Source organism: Apaloderma vittatum, unplaced genomic scaffold, assembly GCF_000703405.1.
Source record: "Apaloderma vittatum isolate BGI_N311 unplaced genomic scaffold, ASM70340v1 scaffold13340, whole genome shotgun sequence".
NCBI classification, from domain to species: domain Eukaryota; kingdom Metazoa; phylum Chordata; class Aves; order Trogoniformes; family Trogonidae; genus Apaloderma; species Apaloderma vittatum.
Genome location: NW_009695111.1, coordinates 2,237 through 28,742, shown reverse-complemented (window position 1 = coordinate 28,742; position 26,506 = coordinate 2,237). Strand labels below are relative to the sequence as shown.

Sequence of the window (26,506 nt, the reverse complement as noted above, 5' to 3'; positions counted from 1 at the left end):
AATCTCTCTCTGAACACAGAGGATGAGCATCCTAGTGGGATTGTCAGAACTCTTTTTTGTACGAATGCTTGGTTCAAAAGGGAAACAGAGCACTGTGAAGTGCCCGTGAAGAAGCAACCGTCTGAACGTTTGCCTTATGAAAGATTTACTTGCATCCTACAGTTTCATTTTTTGGAGGGGGTTTCTTTTTCTTCCCCACAAAGGCTGTTTTTAATGGTTCATGTTTTAAATGCACACTGTTAAATTATTTATGCATCCTGAGCTGTCTTTATATCTGTGTTTGGAACTTTTGCCGTGGCACTAACCTTTTTATTTCACACCACTGACAGCCCAGGCTGCACTGGCTGCAAAACAGCATCTAAAGGTCCCCTGGAGAATGCACGCAGCAAGTGTGTAGGGCCTGTTTAAATGTGCATGTGAGATGGGTTATTTGCTTGATTACTTTGGCTGGTAAATCAGGGAGTGTGGCAAACCTAGCAGCAACCTTGCAAAATGGTTTCAGACCCAGTGCAAAAACTGAATTTTACTACATGTAAGGTTTTAATTATACCTTCAAAGGAAGTATCTGCAGATGAGTTTGCTAATGTGTGTCTCCCAGAAATGATGTATGGATAGGAGTGGTTTTAAAAGCACTGGAAGCCAGGTCAAACACTAAGGAGGGAAGAATCACAGGAGTCTAGAGCGTTGCTAACAAGTCTCATGCTATGTAGGATCAATTCTTACTACAAGCTTTGATAATGCAAATACAGACCATGCCCTGGATTAATGTGCCTGCTTTTCCAGTGCAAGTAAAACCAGCAGTGGGTTCCTTACAAGGCTCTTACCTTTTTTAGAGACTTGTAAATATGGGCTCATACATACATCAAGTTGCTGGTCCAGCAGCTCAATGTAGTTACTGAAATCCACCCTTGCTCAACATTATGCATCCTTGGTTTTGCCCCTTATGACCATCATAGGTTTCTTAGACCTGTATCAATCAGAGTAGCCTCGTTTTAATTCCATGCAATAGAATTCTGCAACAGCAGAAACTTTGGGGTTGCTGCAGAAACATGGAAGGGAAGAATGAGAAAGATGTAGATAGATCACCTTGATGTTTCTCTTCCTATCATTGCACAATTGTTCCTTGTAGCATTTTGTCCATTTCGTATTATTTTTTTCCAGCCTTGTGTGTTCAAAACCAGGTTTCCTGTTGCATTTGTAGGCTGTCCTATAATTTAACCCATCTTGCTGTCAGCAGGTTCTAATATTAAGCCCGAATTTCCTTTCATTTAATCCTTTTCCTCCTATTCGTGTTGTGAAAAGCCAGCCGTCTCTTCAGCTGTTGATAGCACAACGCTGGGTCTGAGAACGGGAGTTTTGGCCTGCTTTTTGGCATTCAGTGGGCTCCATTTTACAATGGACGGTACACTGACGTTATAAATTACACTTGCACTTGAACATAAAGATTAGCTCAGAGAAGGATAGATGCCTTCAGCATTCAGTGTTAGCCCTGTGAGGAGCGAAAGTTTCTAGATCAAGGCAAAATTGACTTAATCTAGGAGTATATTGCAATCAGATATTATCCCTCTTCCATCTGCAAAGTAATGTGCAGAATCTGGGCAAGTTTTCTCTGAGAGAGATGTCATGGCCTATTGCAAAATAACTCTTCGTTTTCCAAAACATTCTTGTAGCTCAGTCTTTCCCATACATGGAGTTCCCTCTCTGCGGCACATAGCGGTAACGATACTCACTCTGTATATAGTGTCTGCAGGTTTTATTTTATTTTTTATTATTTTTAACTTTTCCTTTTACAAGAAAAAGGGGTCAGGCATTTTGAAAGCACTGGTGTTTATTCCGGGAGAAATCCATCCAAGACAAGTGAACCGTCAGCACCTACTTCTCAATAAACAACTGTCAGGATTTTGAGTAAATGAGGGCTGTGTGTGTGGGTGTGTGTGTCTGTTGGTTATTTAATTACTCCATGAGTCTCCTTGTATCCGTAGTAACCTTCATGTTTTCATTTGAGTTACACCATAGTTTTGCAGTTATTTTCCCCAAGCTGTCTCTGGTTCTGAGACAAGATTGTCAGGCAGCAGCCTGGCTTTGTTTGCTGCCCATGTTACTGTAGCGTGGACAGAAAACTTAAACAGGCACCTCTGACCCCTCTCATGTGCTTCAGAAGGGATTTTGTGCTGCTCTGATGCCTCTTAGGCTCCCTCACTTACTCCTGCATTAAACCTTGCTCTCCTGAAAGGGCCATACTTCTTTCTTATTAGGATATATTGGCTGGAAGGGAATAATTTTTGTTCTTTTCTTCAGTCCACTAACAAAAAGCACTGTTGCATTAGCTTTTGCTGTTTGCCCAACAAACAAGTAGGCATTGAATCATAGAATCATAGGATCATAGGATTGTTTGTGTTGGGAACAACCATTAAAATCATCAACTCCAACCATAAACCTGGCAATGACAGGTCCACCAAAGAACACAAACTTCAGCTGAACTTTAGAGCTTGTCTGCAGGCCAGGGCTGCTGGTGACAAACCCACCTGCCAGTGGGAGAAAGATACCTTCTCCGGGTCCTGGGGTTGCTGCCCTAATGGAATTGGAAATCAGATCTCTGGAGCTTAAACTAGGTGACCCACTCCCCTTATTTTCTTGGAAGGGGCTTCTTATTAAGTTACATGTTTTGTGATGGGACACGACCTTCAGAGAAGGTGAAGAGCTGACATAGTAAAAATTTAATGAGTTTTATCCACTGTTTTTTTTCTTTTAAACTATTTTTTTTTCAGCCTATGTTCCTTTGAGGAAGTAGTTCAAACATCCTTACTTCAGCAGGGCTGCCCTAGCATTGAAAAAGATCTCTGAAAAGTCTTTAATAAAATAATGATTTGTGAAATACTAACAGAAGGTTCTGCCAAATTTTTGGTTCCATTTTGTCCAGTAATTACACCACAGAAGACGGTCCCTGGACAGTCCAAGGAAGACTGAAATTAATGGCAGATACAAGAACACAGTAATGATCTCCAAACTCCTGGATCAGATACTTGCTTCCACAGTCCTGCATGTTTTCCAGATAAAATAGGTAGAGGTTACAAGAATAATAAATTAGTATTTGAAAAAAAAGAATAGGGGACATGAGTCCTTCAAAAGATGCTCAAGAATGGGCCAAGGCCTGATCCAGTGTCAGTGTGGTCAAAATCAACTGACCACGTGGGTGGCGAGACTCCTATTCCCCACACTCAGGTTAGATGTCTGATATCAGACAGTTCTGTCTCACTAGCACTTTTCATAACAGTATGTTCTTTTTGCCCCTCAACTGAACCCATAAGCCTGGTGAACAGTGACCAAGAGTCAAAAAAAACCAGCTAGAGCAGAGTTTGCCTACCTCATACCACACTTACTCGCAACAGAGAAAAACCTTTCTGGTCTTACAGCCATTGTTCGCTCTTGGCTGAGAGGGCTGAAAAACGTGCTGCTCCTTAAAGGTGTGGTGATGGAATAAAGGCTCTCTGGAAGCACCACAAACAGAGCAGAGGTAGTCTTCTTGGAAGCAGCCTACAGAAGAGGCAGGAGTAAAGAATGCCCAGAGGCAGATGATGGTGTTTCTCCATGGGCTTTGGGCAGCTGGCTCAGTTGCATTCTTCTTGTGGTCAGCTGCTGTGGTTAACAGAATATCCATAACTCAAGAGCATGCTGATGAGCAAACCTCAAAAGACCAAATAAAAGTTTGAACACAAAGCTAGAATTGTGGTCATATGAACAGCATGACCAGCCTGAGTCCTGGTAACAGACTTTCTCTGATTTCAAATGCCCATTTGTATAATGTGGCATTTTCAAGGACAGTAAAAAGGAATTTTAACCTCTGTTAACTTACAAGAAAAGACTAGGTTTAAATTTGTATTCTGTGCTTAAGTTTGTTCTTTGCTTTTGTTTTCAAAAATACTTCTGTTTGCCTGGGAATAGTGAAGAAAAGGCAGAGACTGTGGTGTATTTGAGATTATCTCTTTACTCTTCCAAGGTTTACCTCAAAAGGAAAGAGAAATCTTTATTCAAGAGCAAGTCAAATTAAGACTGTGATGTTATAGCTTGGTGATGAGGAATAAAAAAAAATCTCTGCCTTAGGCAGGCAGGATGACATGAAGCAACCCCCAAATAAGTCACAATTTAATGTATTCAAAGAACTTCAACGATCTCCATGCAAAAGAAAAAAAAAAGAAGAAAAAAGAAGATGGAAGTTTTGAAAGCTTTTTTTAGGAACAGGTTGGGCCTCTGTACGTTTTACTGGTCAGGAAATGTTTCTGAAAGACTCTTGTAAAGGCACAATTCAGCCCCTTTGAGCCTGCTATAGAGCAGCAGGAAAGGGGTTAAATATGTGTTGCGGGACGCTGACATAAATTGGGCTATATTCATCCTGCCTCTCTTTAGTTGTCTAATTTAGATGCCTGAATTAGCTACTCAGGTGCCCTATATATAGTCAGCAGACTGAGTTAGCACGCTCTGATGTCCTCTCTGGAAGTGACATGGAGTGTACCCATGCTCCTAAACCAGGTGTGGGTCAGGGTTTGGTGGCCAGAGCCATGTTCTGCAAACGCTCTGCTCTTACTGATGAGCTGCACCAAGCTTTTCTGCAGGTGTGACTGGACAGACAATTCTTACAGCGTTTTAATAAGTGCCATTTTAAACCTGATCTCCTACCTGACCAAGTCGCTCCAAGCTACTGCCTTGGTAACAAAGAGTTCAGTCACGTGAGGAAACTTAAATTTGAATTCTGACCCAAATTTCTTATTTCACCTCCCACTCTAGAATTTACTTTCTGTGGTTCCTAACTAAAAAATCTGTTTCTGGAGGGCAGGAGCTGGAAGCACAAAGGCTCTATTTTAATCACAGCCTTTTTCCTATCTTGCTCACCCTGGTGAGAAGCAGACAGCCCTGCTGAGCTGTAGCCTCTGTCTGAAGTATCCCTTCCTTTTCAGACAGGATAAGCATGACAAGTCTGCAAGGGAAAGAATCTAATTATATTGCACATGTTCTAATTTAAGTTGCTGTGGGTTGCTGTGAGTTTGAGCAGCAGAAACACGAGGTCACTTCTTGCCTGTGACTGTGTCCTTTGCTTGATGAGAAGTGGATAGACCTGATAGCTTTTCCTGATGTAATTGCCTCAAGGGTGGATGACCGCAGAACTTCCCCACAGTCTGGGGTTTCTTTCAGTGAGAAAAAAAGCCTTTCTTTAACATTAAATGCCCACCAACACACTCACACACGAGCAGAATGACACAGAGGAGCAGGTAGAGCATCGCAGGTGTATTGCAACCACAGATACATTTTAATATCGCCACAAAGCTAAATGTCTAAAAACCATTCACTTATGGATTTGCAGCACAGAAATAGTAGACCTGTGTCTCAGAGACTTCCTCAAATCCCAGCTGGCTGGCTGTGAAAGGGTACCTGATGCACTGAAACACAGAGCCATGTTTGTCTTCCTTTGGCAAAGGGGGATTCCAGTTGCATCTGTGACACCCATGGCCACTTCAGATGGCACATGAAGACTCATATAAAAGAGGACTGGATTGTTTGCACTTCAGCCAGATGTTCTTTTATTTGAAGTCATGTTCATCTAGATTATAAAATGCCTTGGGAACATGGACTTAGGACTTTGGTCATGGGAACCTTCATGGACACTGGCAAAAGTGAGAGTGAGGAAACCTAAATTCTTCTACTCACACTGGCGTTATGGAAAGACCTTTGCAAATCACTAAGGCTTAGCGTTTCCATCTGTAGCATTTTCCATCATGAAGTGCTTTCAGATTTATTGAAAATACTGTAGATAGCAAAAAAGTCTTTTGGCTTTGAGTGAATGATGTGGTGAATGTAATTCTGAAGGCCATGATTGAAAACACATGTAATAAATTTCTGTTACTTGTTTATTCTTCAGTTTATACCCCTCTCCCACACATAAACATACAAACACTGTTTTTACTCACTGAAGTAGTATTTTTAGAGAATGTGTATCTATGATTCCTGGTGAGAGGCATGCAAGCCCATGGAAAAAATTGCCTGTTTCAGGTATGTTTACAAAGAGCTGACACCAGAGGAGAACACAGTGTTGATGAGACTAAAACTTTTATTTTTAATACCTACTGCTGCAGTTCCTCCACCTGAGTCCTTATCAGTATGACAAATCTATATGTGTCCCTGTATGGGACAGGAGGAATTTAGGTCAAGTTTTTTCATCATACCTCTTGTATTGAAAACTAGCCTTTGTGCACAGCACTGGCTTCGCTTTAAATATTCCCTTCATCAGCAAGAGGAAAGGCAAAATATGTTACGTGTGGGGAAAGGAGTGCCAGGAAGTTTTATTTATCTTCTCTCTTCATCTCTGGAGATACGATACATGCTGGTATCGAGCACCTTCAATTATGCTTTACCTACTCCAGGAGGGAAAAAAATTTTGAAAAAAAAGTTACTGTGATAAATCTCCTAACCTCTAGTCAGGGAAAGCCCAAATTCTCCTATCCATAACAAGCTGAGCAGTCTGCAGCAGCAGAAATTATGAGTGCTGCACACCGAACTAAAGTCTCTGGCACTTTAAAGTGCATATTTTCCAGCTTTGCCCTTTCCATAGTATTCCACAGGGGCCACCCATCGCAACTGCTGATAAGGTCGTGTACAGGGTGGGTGATGAATTTGCACTGAAATCAGAAGTTTTTTTCTGTCTGGTTGCAGAAAATAGATATGCGTGTACCCTTGAGAGAAATCCTTAAAGGGGGACTGTGCAGAAGTGTGTGCATTGTCTAGTGGAAAACAGAACAAAGGAGGGAGAAAAACATAATAAGGAGTAATTGGTATTGAGTTGTAAGTAAATACTTTACCTAGAGTGCAATAGATTTTTTATATTTCTTATCTGAAATCTCTGTTCACTCTTTTCACCAGTGATTTCAACACAGGCAACCTTTCTGTGCAGTGGTTTGAGGTTTAGCTTTCACTGTTTTTTCTCCCACTGCACCCAAAAATAAGCCCAAGATACCCCTTGGCACACTAAGTTTGACATTTGGATTGAGGCAGAGACCTTCAACAGTGCAGAGGTTTGCATTTGGGCCCTTGTTTTGAGACTGTGATGCAGCATATGAAACAGCAGAGAAATTTAAACCAGAAAAGACCAAATCAATACATCCTTCCCTATTTAAAACAGGGGGAGGGGAAAAAAAAAAAGAAAAAAGAAAAAAAGCAGCCAATACCTAAAACTGTCTCTGGGGTTCTTCATATCTTCAGATCCAGGATGTTTTGATTTCATGCTGGTTTACAGATATCTCTGAGACTTACTTGGTACCTTCTCTTAAAATTCTGAGCCAGATCTCAGCTGCCTGGTGAAGACAATTGGTCTGGAGGATTATTTCACATATATTTGCCTCTTGTTAATCCATGCTCAGCCAGCACAGAAAAATGACAACAGGAATCACAGTAACTTCCCCAGTGCCATGTTGGTAGCCTGAGTGCACTGACGATATTTGGCATCATTCGTGCTTGTGGAACTATGGCACAGCACTGCCCATCCTTGTTCTAGGGGGAACCACATCTCATTGGGTTTGTCAAGATAGAAAGGCCCTTCCTAGTAAATCAACTTTGTTGTACCAATGGGACACACCACTTTACAGCAGCAGGGGATATGGCAAGTGAAATAAATTGTTAAAAAATGTGAAATATTCTTTCTGGTGTCAGGGATGAAGAGGAATTGTTGGGATGAATCCAGAGCTGAGGGATGTCTAGGGATGGAAGTGATTCCAGCGGAAAGAGAGAAGAAACTCCGAACAGTGAGATTTATTACTCTGGGATATAACCTCCCAGAGGAAGGGGTTGAAGACACGTTGCTGGAACTGCTTAACACCAGGTTGGACAAAACACTGGAGGATATAGAGAGGATATATAGTCACAGATTTTTAAGGCTAGAAAGAGCCTTTGTGATCACTTAGTCAAACCTCCTGCATGATTCATACCAGGGGATTTGTCTAAATGTATTCCTGTTACGAATCCCATAGCTGTAATGCACAACTGCATATTAGTTAGAAAAGCCCCAAGCCTTGATTTAAAAGAAACTTCTGGTAACAGAGAATCCGTTGCCATGATAAGCAGTTCTCATAATTATTTATACTCCCTACTAAAACTGTGGACCATGTTTTTCATGTTAGTTTTTCTAGCTTTGGCTTCATATCCTATATATCTGCTAAACTGAAGGACTTTCTGTGGCCCTCTTGTCCACATCTTAGTCCCCTTGATGTGTATCTCAGATGTTCATAACACCAGGTTCACCTGTGCTTTACCCCATCTCTCTGTCTCAAGTAGCTCTTGGAAACACTTCTCTCCTGCCAACTCTTCCAATGTCAATCCTTTGGAATAAGTTGCATTTTGAAAAGAAAGAGGCATAACTTTGCTCCCTTAATGATGAAAAAAAAATGCTCTTTGATATCTGAAACGTGTGCTGCCTGCTTCTAATTCATACCCTGCATGTCAAGTTGCTTGGATAGGGAACTTTGTCTTCAGTGTCAGTATTTTAGTAGAGTTACTCAACTCAAGCACATAGTCAGCACTTAAGAGGAAGCAATAAAAGGACTGGGAATGGTTTTGCTTTGTCGACATGTATAGAGCAAAGAAATGTTCTTAGGTGAGTTACTAGAATAAGGGCAATTAAAACAGCAATGCTCTGAAGTGCTGGTAGTACCGCACCATTGCTCTGTCTGGTCTTGACACTGCCACTCCTAAGGGGAGTGTGTGCATAGAAATCACTGAATTTCTGCACAGGTTCAAGAGTTTAAGGGTTTCTCCAGAGCACATCTTCAGCACAGGATAAGTCAAATTCTGACTCAGGAGAGCTACAAGCTTTGCTCTTCTGGATGCTAATCTCGGGCCTGAATTTCTACTAAAACGCTTGCCACCTGCCTAATTGACCTCATGGTTGAAAGACTGGGGACTCCATGAGTGGAATCTTACCCCTGCTTTCTTAGGTGAGAAGCTAGAGAAGTTCAGGAGATTTAAGCACAAAGCAATACTTGGGGTGCTTTTCTAGACCACTGTTCCCTGCCCTCTCTTTTTCTGGTCTGTGCTGCTGTTCATTTATGTGTGTAGAAGCCAAACTTAAACTTAGTCAGGGCCTTTAAGTAATGCTGCTGTCCTTTAATAAAACTATAGTTAACCTGGTGCGGTTGTTGGGAAAACAGCTGAGGAAGTCTCAAAAGTATAAAATCAAGGGACAATTAAATCTGGGGTTCAGCTCCCAAATGGATTTCCGCTGGAAATTCACACTTAATAAAATACAGAAAATTGCATTTTATTTTGGTACATAAATACTGGTAGTGGGAGACTGTGGCATTTAGAAGAGAGAATGGCTCCACCAGAAAACTCACTTCAGCAAAATGATGCAGTCCAGTTGAGCCCTTTTTATGATCTGAGAAATGACTGGTTTTATAGCACACTAAATAAAACTTGCTACTCGAGCTGGAGGTTTATTAGTAAAGGTGATTTTGCCATAGCGAGGGAGGGAGGGGAGAAGGGAGAGATAAGGAGTGAACATCAAAGCAGAGATATATGTCATTCAGAAGAAGCACAGCGATGCCCCAGAAATGTGGTGTCACACCGTCACCTCAGCTGGCTTTGCCACAGAAATATTTTAGACCATTATTTTGGCTCCAAAACATTAATGCTGGCCTCGTTGAACTTCCTCCAGTGCGAAAGCCTTTTCTGCGGGCATGGTGAAGAACCTGCAAAAGCATCTGGCTGGAAGAGACATCTGCAAGGAGCCAAATCCAGGAGATGGTAAAATCAGTTCTTACAGGAGAGCATCCAGGTTTAGACAGGGCAGCTTGTGGTTTTGCTGCAGCCCCAAATCACCACGGTTACGGTCTTGAAAGAGGACTTGCAGGTGGGAATTAACATCCTCGCTGCACATGTCCGTGTGTCAGGCATCCTGATGCAGTGCTGGGTGTCTTCCTTCAAATCTGCTTTTTCTTAGAGCTGCAAGCTAGAATCACCTAACTGAGGACTAAAATCCTTAACAGCTATGTCACAGGGACACGACCTCCAGTCCAGAAACAGAGATATCTGCTGTGCTTTTGGTGTCTTCAACATGTGCAGCAAATTTCCACAGTTATCGCCTCACAGTGATTGCTAGCAGTCCTAGGGGGAAGGGATCACGTTTTTTCGGCCAGCAGTGGTGAATAATAGGCTCAGGTTATAGGCCAACTGGGAGGGTAAATCTTCTGAAACTCCACTTATCCTGTAGCCTTTTGCAATAGGGCAGGTTTCACTGCATGCCTGCTCGGACAGTCAGCAGGACTTCATGCGGTGCAAGGGAAGAGGAGCGTGCCACCCCTTTCCGTCAGCAGATTGTCGTTTTACTGCTGAAACCAAAGGAGAATCCCGCTTGTGAGTCTGATCAGGGACCAGCGGTTGTAGAGAATCCAGAACCTGTCCCATCTCCAGCTGATACAACTCACACCACTTGCTAGCTTTATGGAGAGTGCCGTGATTTTTCACTACGGAAACAGTGGAGCCAGAAATTCACCACAAATGACCTCTTTAGACAGATTTTCCAACATTTTGCTCTAGGTGACTGAAGTTCGTCTTTCCAGGGTGAATTTGCTGAAAGCGTAGGTGATGTTCTCTTTAAATTCATGGTACAGGACTCAAGTCTTAATGCGGGGACGTGGGAAGACACTGGGTATTTTACCTCTTCTGCAAATTTTTGTGAGCTTTAACCCAACTGCACCAAATAGATGTTTTAACAGGTTTCTGGGCTTCTTGCTAATGCTGTTGCACATGCCATACTTCATGCTAGACCTTAGCTGCAATCAGGATGCTTTGAAAGAATTAATCTGGCGGTCAGTAACTGCTAAATGAAGTGCATGCTAAAAGAATGATGAGCTAGCTGACTGGAGCTCACAGCTTTTATGAGCTTCTCTAAATGCCTGTTTTCAGGTGAATTCAGCATCTCCTTGACATTTAAGGACTCAATTTATAACCAAATTATTTAACTCTAGTGGAAAGAATCACTAGCCTCAACAGAAAAGCCATTTGTATTTCCCCCATCCCTTTGAGAAAAAAAAAGTATTCACAGTAACACTGCAATTCCTATACTAAACAAAGGATAAAAGAAACCTTAAAATGCAAATTAAGCACTTCAGGCTTTTTGAAATTATAGATGAAACTTATGGTGCACAGCTTTCTCACATCCTTAGTTCCAATCTGGTAATCTGTAACATGCTGAAGCATTAATGTCCTGGAAAACACCACAAACCTTTCAGAGATTAATCCCCCTTACTGCTCACGTTTCTGCAAGTCCCAGTCCATCCTGAGATCCTTCTGCTGCTTAATTTTGGTCAAGTCACTGTACAGATATATGTTGCCCTCTACTACTTGAAATTACAGAGCAAAGTGGAAGAGCAGGATGAGATAGAAACCTGGACGTGCAGCGTCATAGTTACACACTGGAAAGAGCAGGTTGAGCTCCATCGAATTTCACCATTTCTAAAGGGAGGGAAGTGTGTTTTATATATGAATAGTAAAGCCTTAATATGGCTGCTGCTAAGTTCATTATCAAGGCTCTCTGGACCAACGAAATCAGGCAACTTAGCAAAGGCATCTTGCTCTGTGAGCCCTGGCTTTGTGATTGTATGTCTGAAACAGAGCCCTGGCTTGGGGCCAAACAAGACAGGGTTGTCTCACTAGATGAATGGGCAAGACTGTATGAGTCCCATTGTAATCCACCTTAGCTGGTGCCCAGTTGTTCTCTCCCAGCTGCCTAAACTGAGATGGCAAACTGTGTTATGCTTAAACACAATATTTAAACTGCATTGTTGTGTTGGTGGTGATGGACTCTTTGTTGGAGATGTCAGAAAAATCTCATTGTTTAGAGTTTTCCCAGACTCGGTGCTTAATACAAAGCCCTGAAAAGAGCAGGGTTGTTTAAACATTTGTTAAAAAAATACATGCAGAGATAGGTCTACTCCACTGGTAAGGAGCAGATGAATCCACAGCACCAAATCCTACCTTTATAAATTAAACCTGTTGTTGTAATTTGCCTAAATAAAATCCTCAATCTCTGTATATGGAAAATAGAAGTGTCTGAAATCCAGAAGACTGAAACAGTGTGCAAACCATCCAGTTTAAACCTGCTTACAAAACTAATGTGGAATAACTTTAGAATTTCTGAATTGTTTAGTGAATCATGATCCTTTGGTAAGAATGCATTCAAAAAAATATGATTTGGAACCACATGAGCATCTTTGGACCCTTCAGTAATCTCTGTGCATTACTTTATCTTCTCCTTAAGGACAAGTGCTTTAGATAGATATTCTCAAAAACGATTATAATGCAAAAGCCTGAACTTGGGTATTAGGAAAAACTTCTTTACTTGAAAGAGTGATGAAGCATTGGAACAGGCTGCCCAGGGCAGTGGTGGAGTCACCATCCCTGGAGGTGTTCAAAAAATGTGTAGACATGGCACTTGAAGACATGATTTAATGGTCATGGTGGCATTGAGTTTATGGTTTGACTTGATCTTAGGGGTCTTTTTCAACCTTAATGATTCTATGATTCACTGATTCTGAGATTCAGTTTCTCCATATTGACACAATTACACAGATAAATCAGCAAAGACAGGGCTACATAGCAATGAGAGTGCAAATCTGCAAGGACCTCCAGCTGCTTCTGTGAAGATCCTCCTGGTTTAAGATTTGCGCTGCAATCTGTGATGTTTATGTTAGTGGACACAAGCAGGTGATATTTTGCTTTTGATTACCCCACTCCCTGTGATATCTTGCTCTCAGATAGTTCTGCAGCTTTGTGTTAGGTTCTACCTCTCTTTTGAAGTTTAATGAATGATCCTCACTCCTATGAGTGTAGGGTTGTTTGGGCTTTGTTCTGGTGTTTGGCAAAGGAGTAAACTCTGGGAACGATAAATTAGACAAACCGCTCTGGAAAATCACCTTTGTTTGGAATAATAATGATAAATTTTGTGTTAGTGCTTGATGACACTAGTTTTTTAGTATTTATTAGTATTTTAATTGGAATTAAAGCCCCTACATCAGTTCTGAACCAGATTCAGTGGGGTTTCTCAGAGAACACTACTGCTGTTTCCGCATATGACACTCCAGCAAGTGTCATATGTCAGTTTGTGGTCCCTTCTCCCTGGTTAGAGTCACTGAGGGCCTAAAGCACTTCCTGAAACCTTTTCAGACACTTACTATAATGAACTAACCTGAGTTGATCACAAGCCTCTCCCATAAATTGATCACATTTCATGTCATAAGGTCAGAGTTAGGTTACCCTGAACCTGGTGTCTCCTCTGTTTGGCATCTTTTGCATAAACAGCAATGCTACCCCAGGAAGGCTCACTGTGCTCACCGAAATACATGAAATATCTCCAACCTGTAGTTCTGATTAGAGCCTTCGAGTGAGCAGTTTGCAGCTGTCCCGTTGGGACACAAGAGGAAATGCTCAATTTTGAGCAAAAGTATGAGCTGAGCCAGGATTATTTATTCATGTGTCAGAGCTGGAAGTCTCTGTTTTTTCTTCCTCTCAGAGGGTTTTATTCTCCAGTAACACATTTTCATGCATGTCTGCAAAGCAGAAACTGAAGAGAAAGCTTTGTCAAGGGGAACAAATCACCTGGAGCTTCTCCAGTGTTTAGGAGTTCCTTGTGAAAGACAGTCTGATTTTTCCGAAAGCAGGTGCCCATCGCAGTTTCCACTTAACCTCAGTGCCACCAGATTTATTCATTCAGTCTTGAAAACTTCAGGTTAACCTTTTGCTGGGCACCAAAGGTCTGTTATCAGCATTGTCTGGAGTACTACTGAGGTTCAACTTGAATTAAACAACTATGAAATCAGGCTTACCTGTGCTCTGAGCTGGCTTTGGAAGGTCCAGTACCCATGCAATATCACTGCCGTAGCTGTGTGCTGTGCCTGAGCTAATATCCTCTGCATGGCTTGGGGACAGCACCTGGTGACCCAGTACGTAGCCAACCCAGGTGGCAAGCAAGGCTACTGCCCACATACAGAAACACAGAATCACACAGAGTTGCCTGGACTAGAAAATACCTTAAAGATCATTGAGTCCAGTCATTAACAGGGCACTGACAAGTCCTTTACTAAACCACATCCCTAAGCACTGTGTCTTCCCAACTTTCAAATACTTCCAGGGATGAGGACTCCACCACTGCCCTGGGCAACTGTTCCAATACCTGCTAACCCTTTCAGGAAAGAAATTCTTCCTCATATCCAATGTAAATCTTCCCTTGGTGCAAATTGAGCCCATATCCTCTTGTTCTGTCACTTGTCACTTGGTTAAACAGGCGAATCCCCATGTCTCTACAACCTCCTTTCTGATAGTTCTAAAGAGTGAGAAGGTCTCCCCTCAGCCTCCTCTTCTCCAGGCTGAAAAACTCCAGTTCCCTCAGCTGTTCCTCACAGCAGACCCTTCACCAACTTCGTTACCCTTCTCTGGACCAGCTCCAACACCTCAATGCCTTTCTTGTAGTGAGTGGCCCAAAACCAAGTGCAATACTTGAGGTGTGGCCTCACCAGTGCTGAGTACAGAGGCACAATCACCTCATTATTCCACATTATTCCTGACCCAGGCCAGGATGCCGTTGGCCTTCTTGGCCACCTGGTCCCACTGCTGGCTCATGTTCAGCTGCTGTCCATCCACACCCACAGGTCCCTCTCTGCCTGGCAGCTCTCCAGCCGCTCCTGCCTGAGCCTGTAGCGCTGCTGGGCGTTGCTATGGCCAAAGAGCAGGACCCAGCACTTGGCCTTATTGAAATTCAAGCAATTGATCTTGGCCCATCAATCAGTCACAGATCCATGGATTCCCAGTGAGATGCCAGCTCCTTGTTGCCAAAATTGCTAGCAAAAATGGCTTATGATTTCGTAGACCACACAGAGGCATTATATGGTGTTTTGATGAGATTTGTTCTCGCTGTAGAGGCAAGGGTGGCCCTGAGATAAAAGCAAGCACTTCCCAAGACTCTGATTCTAAGTGACATTATTCATTTAAGAAAAGCCTTTCCTCTGTCTCTTCTCTTTTCCTTTTCTTTCTTTTTTCTTTTTTAATTTTACTTCCAACTTATGAAGAAGATAACAAAGGATAGTATGTCCCCCCAGGATGGTATGACACTGATGTGTCACTGTGGATGCCAATCCCCACAGACGTTCCCAATGTTATTAATTTTTAAAACAAACTTGCTGATTGAGGTTCTGACTGCCTTTAAATTGTCTCTACAAGGAGACTGTGTACTAATTAACCCACAGAAACAATCAATGATGTACCTTTTTCAAGTTTCAGGGTGATTAGAATATGAAAATGAGGAGCACAATGGTGCAGATGTTTTAAAATCACAGCAGACAGCAATTAGTGACATGGGAACCAGCTGCTTATCTCTCCAGATAAAGCCTCTTAATAGGGAATTACACTTGAGGAGCCATTACACAGATGGATCTGCAAATGATTTAAAGAGGGGGCGTTGTAGTATTAACTTTGATTTGCAAGCCAGATTCTTGACAAGCTCTATGTGTGTTACCTCATGAAAAAGGTGTGTTTGGAGCAGTGGTTAAACAGCCAGCTATTTTTTTCTTTTTTCAGGTAATACGTTTCTCTAATTGCATATTTTATCATTATTATTTCTAGATGTATTCCTTTTAAGTTGGATTTTTTTATTATTATTATTTTGCTAAGATCTTGGATCCTGGCACCTCCTCCCACTTTTTGCTTTGGGACTGGAAGCAGCGTGTGGATTTAGAGAGGAGCTCGGGCAAGGGAACGAGGAGACAGAGTGAGACATCGAGTAGTTAAATGAAAAGAGTCCCTGAGGGATGGATTTTGTTGCTGAGTACTGCTTAGAGAGCTGGGTGCCTCATCATGGGACTGATACAGACTCACTCCCTCAGCTGCAAGGGCTGCACGCCAGAAAAAAAAACAAAACAAAACAAAACAAAACCCAAACAACCTGTTTAAGAGGAGTCATCACCTCTGAAGGTGCATGGTTGCACAGGTCTGACAGGGTGGGTGTAGACACACAGTCCAATCTGCTCTGCTCTCTGGTCAGTGGTCTTCAGTTGCCAGTATATGAGATGTATCTTCCTTATAATTCTACCCACAGTTGCCAAAGCCAAGGACTGAAATTCATGAGTTTGGAAATAAAATCATATACTACTAATAAGAGCTTCCAGACTTGATTTTTTTTAGACTAAGGTCTATCATATGCTGGATCACATTGCTCAAGCTTCTTTGCGGTTCTGAAAAATATTAGCTGCTTTATGTGTACTTTGCTTTCTTTAAAAGAATGATGAGATTATTAGCTGTTAAGCATATTCAGTAAACTCAGTATCAAAACAAACATTGACCAAGTCTGGTGAGATGTGATAAAATTGTGTGGTTTAAGGTTACACTTCTACTTTCACAAAAGAAGGAGCAGACTCCCAGCGCAGAATAGCAAGTTGCTGAAGAAAATTCCATTTAATGAAATGGCAAACTACAAATAGAGGCAGGTGCTGAAGTTTGAAGTATTTTTAAGGTCTTATAAATTAAGAAGGAAATAAAGGTAAATCTTTCATTATCATGAAGAAGCCAACAATTCTTGATGCTGGTTTCAGCCGTGTTGTCATAGGAACTCTAGTCAGGCCAACAGCCCCTCACCAAGACCTGTGGAGGTGCAGTATATTGCAGTCTTACTGACAGATAAAGTAATGAATTTGTGTGAGAGGCATCAAGATGCAGGTTTCTGAAGAACTTTATTTGTCCTCACCCTTCTGACAGCCTTGGCATGCTCCACTGGCTCAACAAAGCATTAGGTTATCTGAGCTGGGCCTTGCTATCTTCTTAGGGTGATGCAGCAGGAAAAATTGAAGCCTAAAGATCAGAACCAACCACCAGCAAACCAGAGGGACACACAGGGAAGAAAATAGACTTGGCTGTATTACCTCAACTGATTTAGTCGTGCTTTTAGGTAAAAAGTCTGCATATCTCTGTTTGTCATGGGTTAGGGCTGGGCTGGTCACTAAATGGACAGACACTCTCTAACCCCTTGAAATGGGAAGTAAAAGGGAATGAGGCAGAGAGACTTACGGGTCAGGAAAGAAAAAACTAAAACAGCGTTAATGATACAATAATGGAAATAATAGTGAAATCGTAAAAGAAACCATATAAAACTATATATAAGCCCAATATCAGACCTGGCTCCCCTCTCCCCAATATCAGTCCCCACTGGTGCTGCAGAGCAGGAGGCACTGGGGCAGCCCCAGGCTCAGCAGCAGCAGAAGCTGGATACAGGAGCTGGATACAGGAGCTGGATTCGGGAACTTAGGATCTGGATCAAAAATAGGAGATTGAATGAAGTCCTCCCTGGACATCGGCCACTGCAGAAAAAAAAGAGGAAAGGAGAAAAGGGAAAAAGGGCAGAAACTCTCGTCATCACTCAATTTATACTAAATACGACATATATGGAATGGAATACTCTTGTTAGTCACCTGCCCTGTCTACTACCACCTGAAGGTGCCACCTTGTACTTCCTTGTGACCCCTCTCACCACCCGGCACCCCCAGCGTGGCACACAAGAGCCAGCAGCGACCTTGGTCATTGTAGGAATAAGCATCAGCAAGAGCCTTTCTGCATCCCAGTCCCAGGCAGTAACTGCAAACATCAGGTGTTATCACTGCCAGTAGCACACACTGTCTGCAAAAACATGCTGCTGACTTCAGAACATGCAGTCTTCCCTAAACCTGAAAATAAAAATCACAAAACAGAATTGATTTCATTTAGCTCAAACCAGGACACTGTTGCAGACAATGAAACCCAACATGCTGCAGCCAAGTGATTTCTGGTTCCTCTGCCGCAGAATTATTTTGGGTTGATATGCACATGTCTGGCAATGTAGAGCAAATAATAAATGTTATGCCGGAATAAGTTGCACGAGGAAACCCAGTGGAGTGTTACGTGTTTGGGCAGATACAGTTTTGATGTTATGTATAGGAAATGGAGTCCCCTGATCCTGCAGACTGGTCATTTTTTGAAGAGCTGTCGAAATCAGAGTGCTTGTCTTTGTGATTAAATGGCTCCAGAGTTGGCACCTTTGATGACATAAGCATATCTTTCCCATGAATTATATGATAGATGTTGTGGTGGAGACTATCGTTAGGGATATGTTGGAAGTTGCATCATCATTTTGTAATGTGCAGGCTGAGGAAATGAGGCTGCAGGAGCCAAATGATATATCAGTGTTCATTGCTAATATATAGGGGGCCTCTCAGTTCTGAGCCCTTGTTAACTCTCTCAAAATATGGATCAGAGCTTATTGCTCCTTTTAATCTGTACACCTCTCTCTGTGTAGTAGACTTAGAGGGACCAGGGTTTTGCCAGTGTGTGATGCTTTCACTCACTGCTGTAACCTTTCTTCTCTTTTTCAGTTCATTGAGGTTTTTTCTCCAACTGAATTTTTTCAGGTTATTTAGTTTCACAGCTCAGCATTTTGGAAATAACGTCAGTGTAAGGAATTGCTTTGATTGCAGGAGGATCTGTGCAGAAACAGACAGGCCCTGCCTAGTTGCTGGTCCTGGGGCCCAAGAGAGGCCTCAGCCCATCATTTCCACGGCTTTTCCAAGCCACAAATCACGATAGGTTATGTTTTATGAGAGGCTTGGGTGGAGGGCACCCACGTTCAGCCCACTAGGACCTCACGAGGGAATGGCCACCTACTGCACACCTTCTTATGCTCAGCCTGGGGACAGGAGAAGCCTCAAACGATTGAGGTAAAATGAAGCTCAGGAGCTTTGTGATCAGTTTGAAAAAAAAAAAAAATTAAACCAAGCTGTCAAACTTCAGTACCAGCACTGCTGATTTTCTTCTGACCCTTGCCTGGCCTCACCCCAAGGATGTGGACATGGGTGAGCCCCATTTTCTGAAGGAGCACATTAGAGGTGTGGGTCATGGCCACTGGGCGTCCTGTGGCTTGTGTGCAGAAGGTTGCCATGAGGAGGAGGAGGAAGAGAAGGAGGAGGAGGAACTGATTCATTCCCCTGAGGGCTGTTTATGCTTACAGCTCTTTTCTCAGGCTGAAGAAATGGGTGTCACTCGCCCATGACATCTGCAGCTCCACTGCAGCTGTGTGCTTTCATTTTCTCACTCCACAATTCCTGGAAATCTCTGCTTTCTCTGATCGTGGCTGGTCCATGTGCACAACAGCTGAGCTGTCCACAGGATATGAGAGTCCCTGATTACTCCTGAGATGGTAGACAAGAACAGCTTCATTGTTATTGCCTATTTCAGAATAGCCACATTCCCATTTTTGTATGCGCATGAAGGATATCTCAACATCAATTTGCTCATAACATGTGTCTTTACTGGTCACTAAATAAAGCATCACGGGCTTTGGGGTGTTTAGCAGTTCTCAGATCCCTCTAATATTGCTCATAACCAAGGACACCTCATTTCCCAGCTCTTATGCCATCAGCCTCCTTGCCCCAGAACTTCTGTAGCAGACACCCTGAACAGGGGTCTAATGTAATGCTACTGATAGAAATTTAATTGTAACAATGTGTTGGCAGAAATATGAGACACTTAGCAGTTGTTTTCTATTGTTCTTTCCTTGGTTGCACGTTTATTTTAAGTCTCTCATCATTTATCTGGCAGTCGGAACAATGTCATTACAGTTTGTTAAGAAAAGTTGTTTGTAGTACGAGGTGTACAAAATCAGTTGCACAGCATGATCCAGAGCTTTGCAAAAAAGCTTCTAAATGTAATAGAAGAAAACAAATGGCTAGAAGAGGTTCGTTAGTGAAAATAATTATTTTTTTTTCTCTCAGAGACTTTTAAAAAGCTCACAACTGTAACAAATATATTTTTTGTAGCTGAAGGAGGCCCACCAAGAAAAAAAAAAAGTAGACTTTCTTTTGCTCTGTAACAGTCTTCAGCATAATTCTGCCCTTACTCTAACCTCTGTGATTAGAAAAGCTGCCACTGGATTAGAAATCATATTGAAAATATCTCCTACGAACATTGGAAATAACGGATTATTAAAATGAAAAGGGAGTAATGCAAATCTTGAACCTGCCAAATGTGCCTCACACACTTCACACTGTGCATATGATTTTAAGCACTAAGTTTGTGGGGATGGCATTTATGTGGAAACTCAAGCAAGTACATCTTTGCAGATTCTGGTTTCATAGGGAAGTGGACCCATGGGTTTTCCTCTTGTTTATTACAACTTCTGAGATAAGATTGTGTTTTTCTTGTTTACAACAAAGAGCTTAGTTTCTGTTGTTGACCACCAAGTTCTGTGAGGGATTATGTCTTAGGAAAAAGGGATTCTCACCAGGAGGCTGAGTTACACCATTCAGCCATTGAAAGCAAATACTTTACTTGTGTTTTAAATTAAAAATCAATAGAATGTGTTTCCTTAGCAATTTAGCATTTATAGAAATATTTCCATTGTTTTTACAGTGGGAAAACAAAACAAAACTTGTTTACAGAGCATGAATCTAAATGCAAATTTGGCTTATGTACAAGAAGACTTTATAAAGGCTCCTAACCCATACAAGGACATGGGTTAAGAAGAGTTGTCATTCCCTGTACAAATAAAAGGCTGCAACCTTTATAAACGCACTGATAAACTTATTTTTTTCTGTTTGTTTTCTTCTACCTTCCAGGTTTATGACAGACCACAAAAACATTCTGCTCTGCACTATGATCCAGGCGTCCAACAAGACTTCACCGGTGACACCTTAAAATCAAAGCACCAGCAGAAAAGTAGCAACCAGCACCATCTTGACTGGTCAGTGAGCTCAGATACCGGATCCGCTTCTCAAAGTTGCTTCATCAACACAGAACCCAGTCGAGAAGCAGTTAGTGCCACCAAATTCCCCGCTCCGGAGCCAGGAGTTTCCTTCAGTAAATCCCAAGCAAAGAAGTCCTGCGCAGGCAGCACGTGGGGACAGCTGTCAGCCAGCAGTAAAGATCTTGCCATCTGCAGTGCCGTCCCATCGCCCAACAACATCAGCGCAGCCGTGCAGCCAGGGAGCGTCTCTGAATGCAATGGGCTTTTGCCTCTGGGTGAGCAAGAAGGAGGTGTGCAGCTGGAGGCCCCCGACCAACCTGTGGGGGCTACAAAGAAGAAGTCCAGCAAAAAAGATTTGATAAGTCAGACCATCCAAACTGCAGACATCGAATGGGTGAAGAGTGCTCAGAAAGCATTTGACAGCAAATCCCACGACAGCATGGAAGGGAAAAAGGAGTCTTACTCGATTGACAGTGTTTTAGACACATCACCCTCGAAGCAGAATCCGACCTCTGCTAGCAGTTGTGAGAGTGACACCAGTCATGTACGAATTACTATCCCAATAAAGTCTCCGACAACAGATACATCTGGCCACAAAAGGAAAAAAAGGCAATCCTCAAAATCTTCCATAGAGAAGACTATCCAGGAGAAAAGTTTGGCTTCTGGACTTGCTATGAGCAGTGAAATAGTGAACAGGAGTACCTCTCAACTAGAGGGAAGTAAAAAAGATCTTAGAGCCACAAAGCCAGGGAAAGCGATAGAAAATGAGTCCCCCTTAGTAGCTATTGACAGCGGTGTGCTCACTGACAAAGCTTCCCCCAACAGTGCCACCAGACTCAGAAAATCTGTAGCTGTGACATCCACTCTCCTACCCACCGATCTTCCCACAGCTGGCAAATTATCTGAGGTCCAGCACCCCAAACATGCAGCTAAGCGGCGGTGGACCTGCAGCAAACCTAAATCTATCCTTCGAGAGACCTCCATGACGACGTCTGAGAAGCTGATGGTGGAGCCTCCTTCAGCCTATCCCATCACACCATCCAGCCCTCTGTATACCAATACAGACAGTCTTACTGTGATCACACCTGTCAAGAAAAAAAGAGGACGACCAAAGAAACAGCCTTTGCTCACTGTTGAAACCATTCATGAGGGAACCTCCACCAGCCCAGTGAGTCCGATCAGTCGAGAATTTCCAGGAACAAAGAAAAGGAAGAGGAGACGAAATCTGGCCAAGTTGGCCCAGATGGTCCCAGGAGAGGAGAAGTCCATCAGTGAGCTCAAGTTTCACAAAAAGGTGGGGAAGCTGGGGGTCTTGGATAAGAAGACCATCAAAACCATTAATAAAATGAAGACCCTCAAGAGGAAGAATATTCTCAATCAGATCTTGTCCTCCTGCTCCAGCAGCATAGCTCTGAAAGCAAAAGTCCAGCCACCGTCTAGTGCTGGGCCAACCACCATTGATGCAAGACTAGGGAAGCAGATCAATGTCAGCAAGAGGGGGACGATCTACATTGGTAAAAAACGGGGCAGAAAGCCAAGAGCAGAGCTGCAGCCTCAGCCAGAAGAACCTAAGACAGCCATCAAGCACTCAAGGCCTGTTTCCAGCCAGCCAGAAAACCCAGCAGTGCCTTCCAATCTGCAGTCACTTGTGGCATCGTCACCAGCAGCTATTCATCCACTTTCGACACAGTTAGTGGGGTCTAATGGCAACCTTAGCCCTGCAAGCACTGAAACGAATTTTTCAGAGTTAAAAACTATGCCAAATCTTCAACCTATCAGTGCTCTTCCTACAAAAACCCAGAAAGGAATGCACAGTGGAACTTGGAAGCTGTCTCCACCCAGGTTAATGGCTAATTCACCTTCCCACCTCTGTGAAATAGGTTCTCTGAAAGAAGTCACACTGTCGCCAGTGAGTGAGTCTCACAGTGAGGAAACCATACCAAGCGACAGTGGGATAGGTACAGACAACAACAGCACTTCTGACCAAGCCGAGAAAAGCTCAGAATCCCGACGGAGATACTCCTTTGATTTCTGCACCCTGGACAACCCAGAGGCTATCCCATCTGACACCAGCACAAAGAACAGGCATGGTCACCGGCAGAAACATCTAATTGTGGATAACTTTCTCTCTCATGAGAGTATTAAAAAGCCAAAGCACAAGAGGAAAAGGAAAAGCCTGCAGAACAGAGATGACCTCCAGTTTCTGGCAGACCTTGAGGAACTCATCAATAAGTTTCAAGTGTTCAGGATTTCCCATAGAAGTTACACATTTTATCATGAAAATCCATATCCCAGCATCTTCAGGATTAATTTTGATCACTACTACCCTGTGCCATATATCCAGTATGACCCATTGCTCTATCTTCGCAGGACCTCTGACATGAAGTCTAAGAAGAAGCGTGGTAGACCTGCCAAAACCAATGACACCATGACAAAGGTGCCTTTTTTACAAGGGTTCGGTTACCCTATTCCCAGTGGGAGTTACTATGCACCCTATGGAATGCCTTACACATCAATGCCTATGATGAATCTTGGTTACTATGGTCAGTATCCAGCTCCTTTGTACCTGTCTCACACGCTCGGAGCGGCTTCCCCATTTATGAGACCTACCGTGCCCCCACCCCAATTCCATGCAAGCTCTCACATGAAGATGTCCACCACTGCCAAGCATAAAGCAAAACATGGAGTACACCTACAGACACCTGTGGGAATGGGCCTTGGGGACATGCAGTCCTCCCTGGCTCCTCCAAAGGTTGCAGGAACAAGCCTTTCAAGTGGCCGACTCCACAAAAGGAAACACAAACATAAGCACAAGCATAAGGATGAGCGGATACTGGGGACACATGAAGATCTGAGTGGTCTGTTTGCTAGCAAGTCCACTGGCTTCTCCAGCCATGCGATCAATGAAAGGCTAAGCAGCTCAGATAAAGACCTCTCCTTGCTCAACGAGAAAAGCAAGCATAAGGAGAAGCAGAAGCACCAGCATTGTGAAACCGGACACAAAGGCTCAAAGACTAACTTTGAAGTGGATACGCTGTCTACGTTATCACTTTCTGATGCCCAGCAGTGGACCCAGAGTAAAGATAAAAGTGACTCAAGCAATGATCCCATTGACTCTTGCACAAAGAGGTACTCTGGTAATACTGAGAGTAATGGAAGGTCAGAGTCCCTGGACGTGTTTGGTGAAATGAATTCCTCAAGTGAGAAGCGGGACAACGATGCAAGTGGGAGTAAAAGAAGAAGCTTTGAAGGGTTTGGAACTTACAGGGAAAAGGACATTCAGCCCTTCAGGACAAATAGGAAGGAGAGAAGTACTTACGATTCTTCAGCTTCTTCAGGTAAGCTCTACTGTTTTTTTTTCTTTTTTACTTTACTGCATTTAAATGTTGATGCTGAACAAAAAGGGACTTGCCATTTACAATAAATCTGTTATGAGTCAATAACCTCTCTGGCTTTTTGCAATTTGCTTCCATTCTTCATCCAAACTTTTGAGGAGATCGACAGGAAAGTTGGCCACACATTAAGCCAAAACTTTTAAAAGCCAAAACCTTTAAAAGTTGTTAAACAGCATTTTTATAAATATTTGTCCTGCCTTTGCCTCTCTATTCAAAGCTTGTTACTCTTCATCCAAAAATATCACCATTACATTCTTCAACAGCAGTAATTACAATACCTGTTGTCGAGGTAGGCATCCCTCTTATTTGTGCCTAATGTCAAGAGGAGGCAGCTATTGCCTAGCCTTTGAGAGAACAGCCACGGTGCTCTCGCCCACAAAGCACATGAGAGCCATTTGTTGATGGGAAGGACAAGGCAAGTGGGAATTTTTGGAGCTGGCTCTGTCCTGTGATTTGATGTGGAATACTGCTGGTTCGGAGGGACCCATCATGGTGTTCACTGGGCTGAATGTTTGGAGACCCTGTGTACGATCCTAGTGTAAATCTGTCACTTCCAGTCGGCAAGTGTCATGTAATTATCCTGAGCATTGAGTGGCTGTGGGAAGGGACTGGTGTTATGGAAACAATAAAGCCTAGCCAATTGACTATGAAGAGTTTTAGAACTCATGACTTGGAAATATAAGCTGGGTAGATGAGGAGGGAGGAAGCTCCTTTTGGCTGCTAAGGACATCTGTTCCTCTCCTGCAGAGGGGAAGAAAAAGGAATTTGAATCTTGTCTGAGAGACTGAATTGTACTTTACAATAGAGAATTACTTTCATGATGACACAGAGGCAGGTGATTTGCTGCAATATAAACAAATTTAGCTTGGGAGCAAGCCCAGAGCTCTTGCACCATCAGATATTTATCACAAAGCAGATTTCACACTTGGTTCTGGAAAATGGTACTCAGTCCTTCTAATGGTGGATGAGATTCCCAAGCACTAAAAAAGAGTTTCAAAGAAACTTAATTCTTAGTCTCCAGAATGAAAAGAGAATCATCTGAGAACACAGAGGGAGCAGGGAATTTGTGTAACCTGCCAATGTTAGGCTCTTAAGTTTTTATTGACTTGTAACTGATTGAGATCCAAAGACTGCTCATGCTGAAACCACCTAGACATTTCCTTATCCTTCAGTGAGACCAGGATCTGGACTATAGCAATGAAAAACAGTCTTACATGAGAGCTTATTTCATGAAAACTTTTTCATTCCTGATATCATATTGTATCAGACTAATTGCGACACCCAGAAATGAGACATCCAGAAATACTAGAAGAGAGACTCAGTTCAACCACTGGTTATATCAAGGTTGCTACATGTCTGATAAAGAACAAAATTATTCTCCACTAAGTGCTGTGATGGCTACTGCACTAAGGAAGTTATGTCCTAGCCCACAAGGGTTAGAATTCTTCAAGATCTTTAACAAGGCTATTTCTCATTTTTTTTAGTGGAAGTTACTGATTTCACAGTTTGATGACAGTTGGATTTGTAGCATTTTTGCTAAACCTGTACTTTTCAGTTTAAAATATTTCACCTAGCATTTTTTCAAGAGAAAATTCTCAGCACTGATGAACCCAATTGCATTTCCAAAGTAGCAACATGATCTGCACTAGGCTGACTTGGAAATAGAATTGATAAAAAAAAAAAAAGAAATCAATTTCATTATATTTTTTTTCAGTTTATTGTCCATGATGGTAAAAAAGTAAGATGGAGTGTTAGAACTTACAGTAGGAGCTCCGTCAGATTTGCTGTTTAAACTTTTAAAACTGGTTCTCATCTAAACTGAAATTATTATTTTTATTTATTTTCGCTCTTCGTGATTACCACTGCACATCGTTCCCCATGACCTAATCCATCAAGTCGCAGATAATGAACTGGTTTCTTCATTGTCAGGCTATTATTTACATGGAAAAATCATCAGCAGTTAGCTGAGCAGAGCCAGCTAACCAGAGCCATACCTTGCACTACAAGGAAAAATACTGAAACTAAACAGCTCTGCCAAGAAAGGCCTGGAGCCAAGACTGCTCATTAAAGGCCAGGAACATCTGTCTGCTTATGGCTGTCTAAGATCTCTGTGCAGCTTTTTTCCTCTCTGCCTTTGACCTTCACTTGGGATTCCCAACAGAGGTCCACACTTGAGTCTAGACATAACTAATAACCGGTTCCCACTGAGGAGGGATTAAACTTTTCCATGATAACCTTGACCTTCTTTCTCCTAATTCACCTTGCATTTCCCTGAGGTGGCTAAACAGCGGTTGGCTAGTCATAAAAATAAAAGGTA

General features: G+C 42.5%; 1 protein-coding gene across 1 annotated transcript in view; it reads left to right on the top strand.

The window, feature by feature from the left end:
* LOC104274427 (SET-binding protein-like) overlaps window positions 1-24,132 on the top strand; it is a gene marked incomplete at both ends in the record, with an annotated part of 132,490 nt that extends 108,358 nt beyond the window's left edge. The window contains one exon of the mRNA XM_009870056.1: window positions 20,667-24,132. Within this exon, the coding sequence (XP_009868358.1) occupies window positions 20,667-24,132 (3,466 nt within the window). The remainder of the gene's footprint in view (window positions 1-20,666) is intronic.
* Between the last annotated feature and the right edge of the window lie 2,374 nt (window positions 24,133-26,506).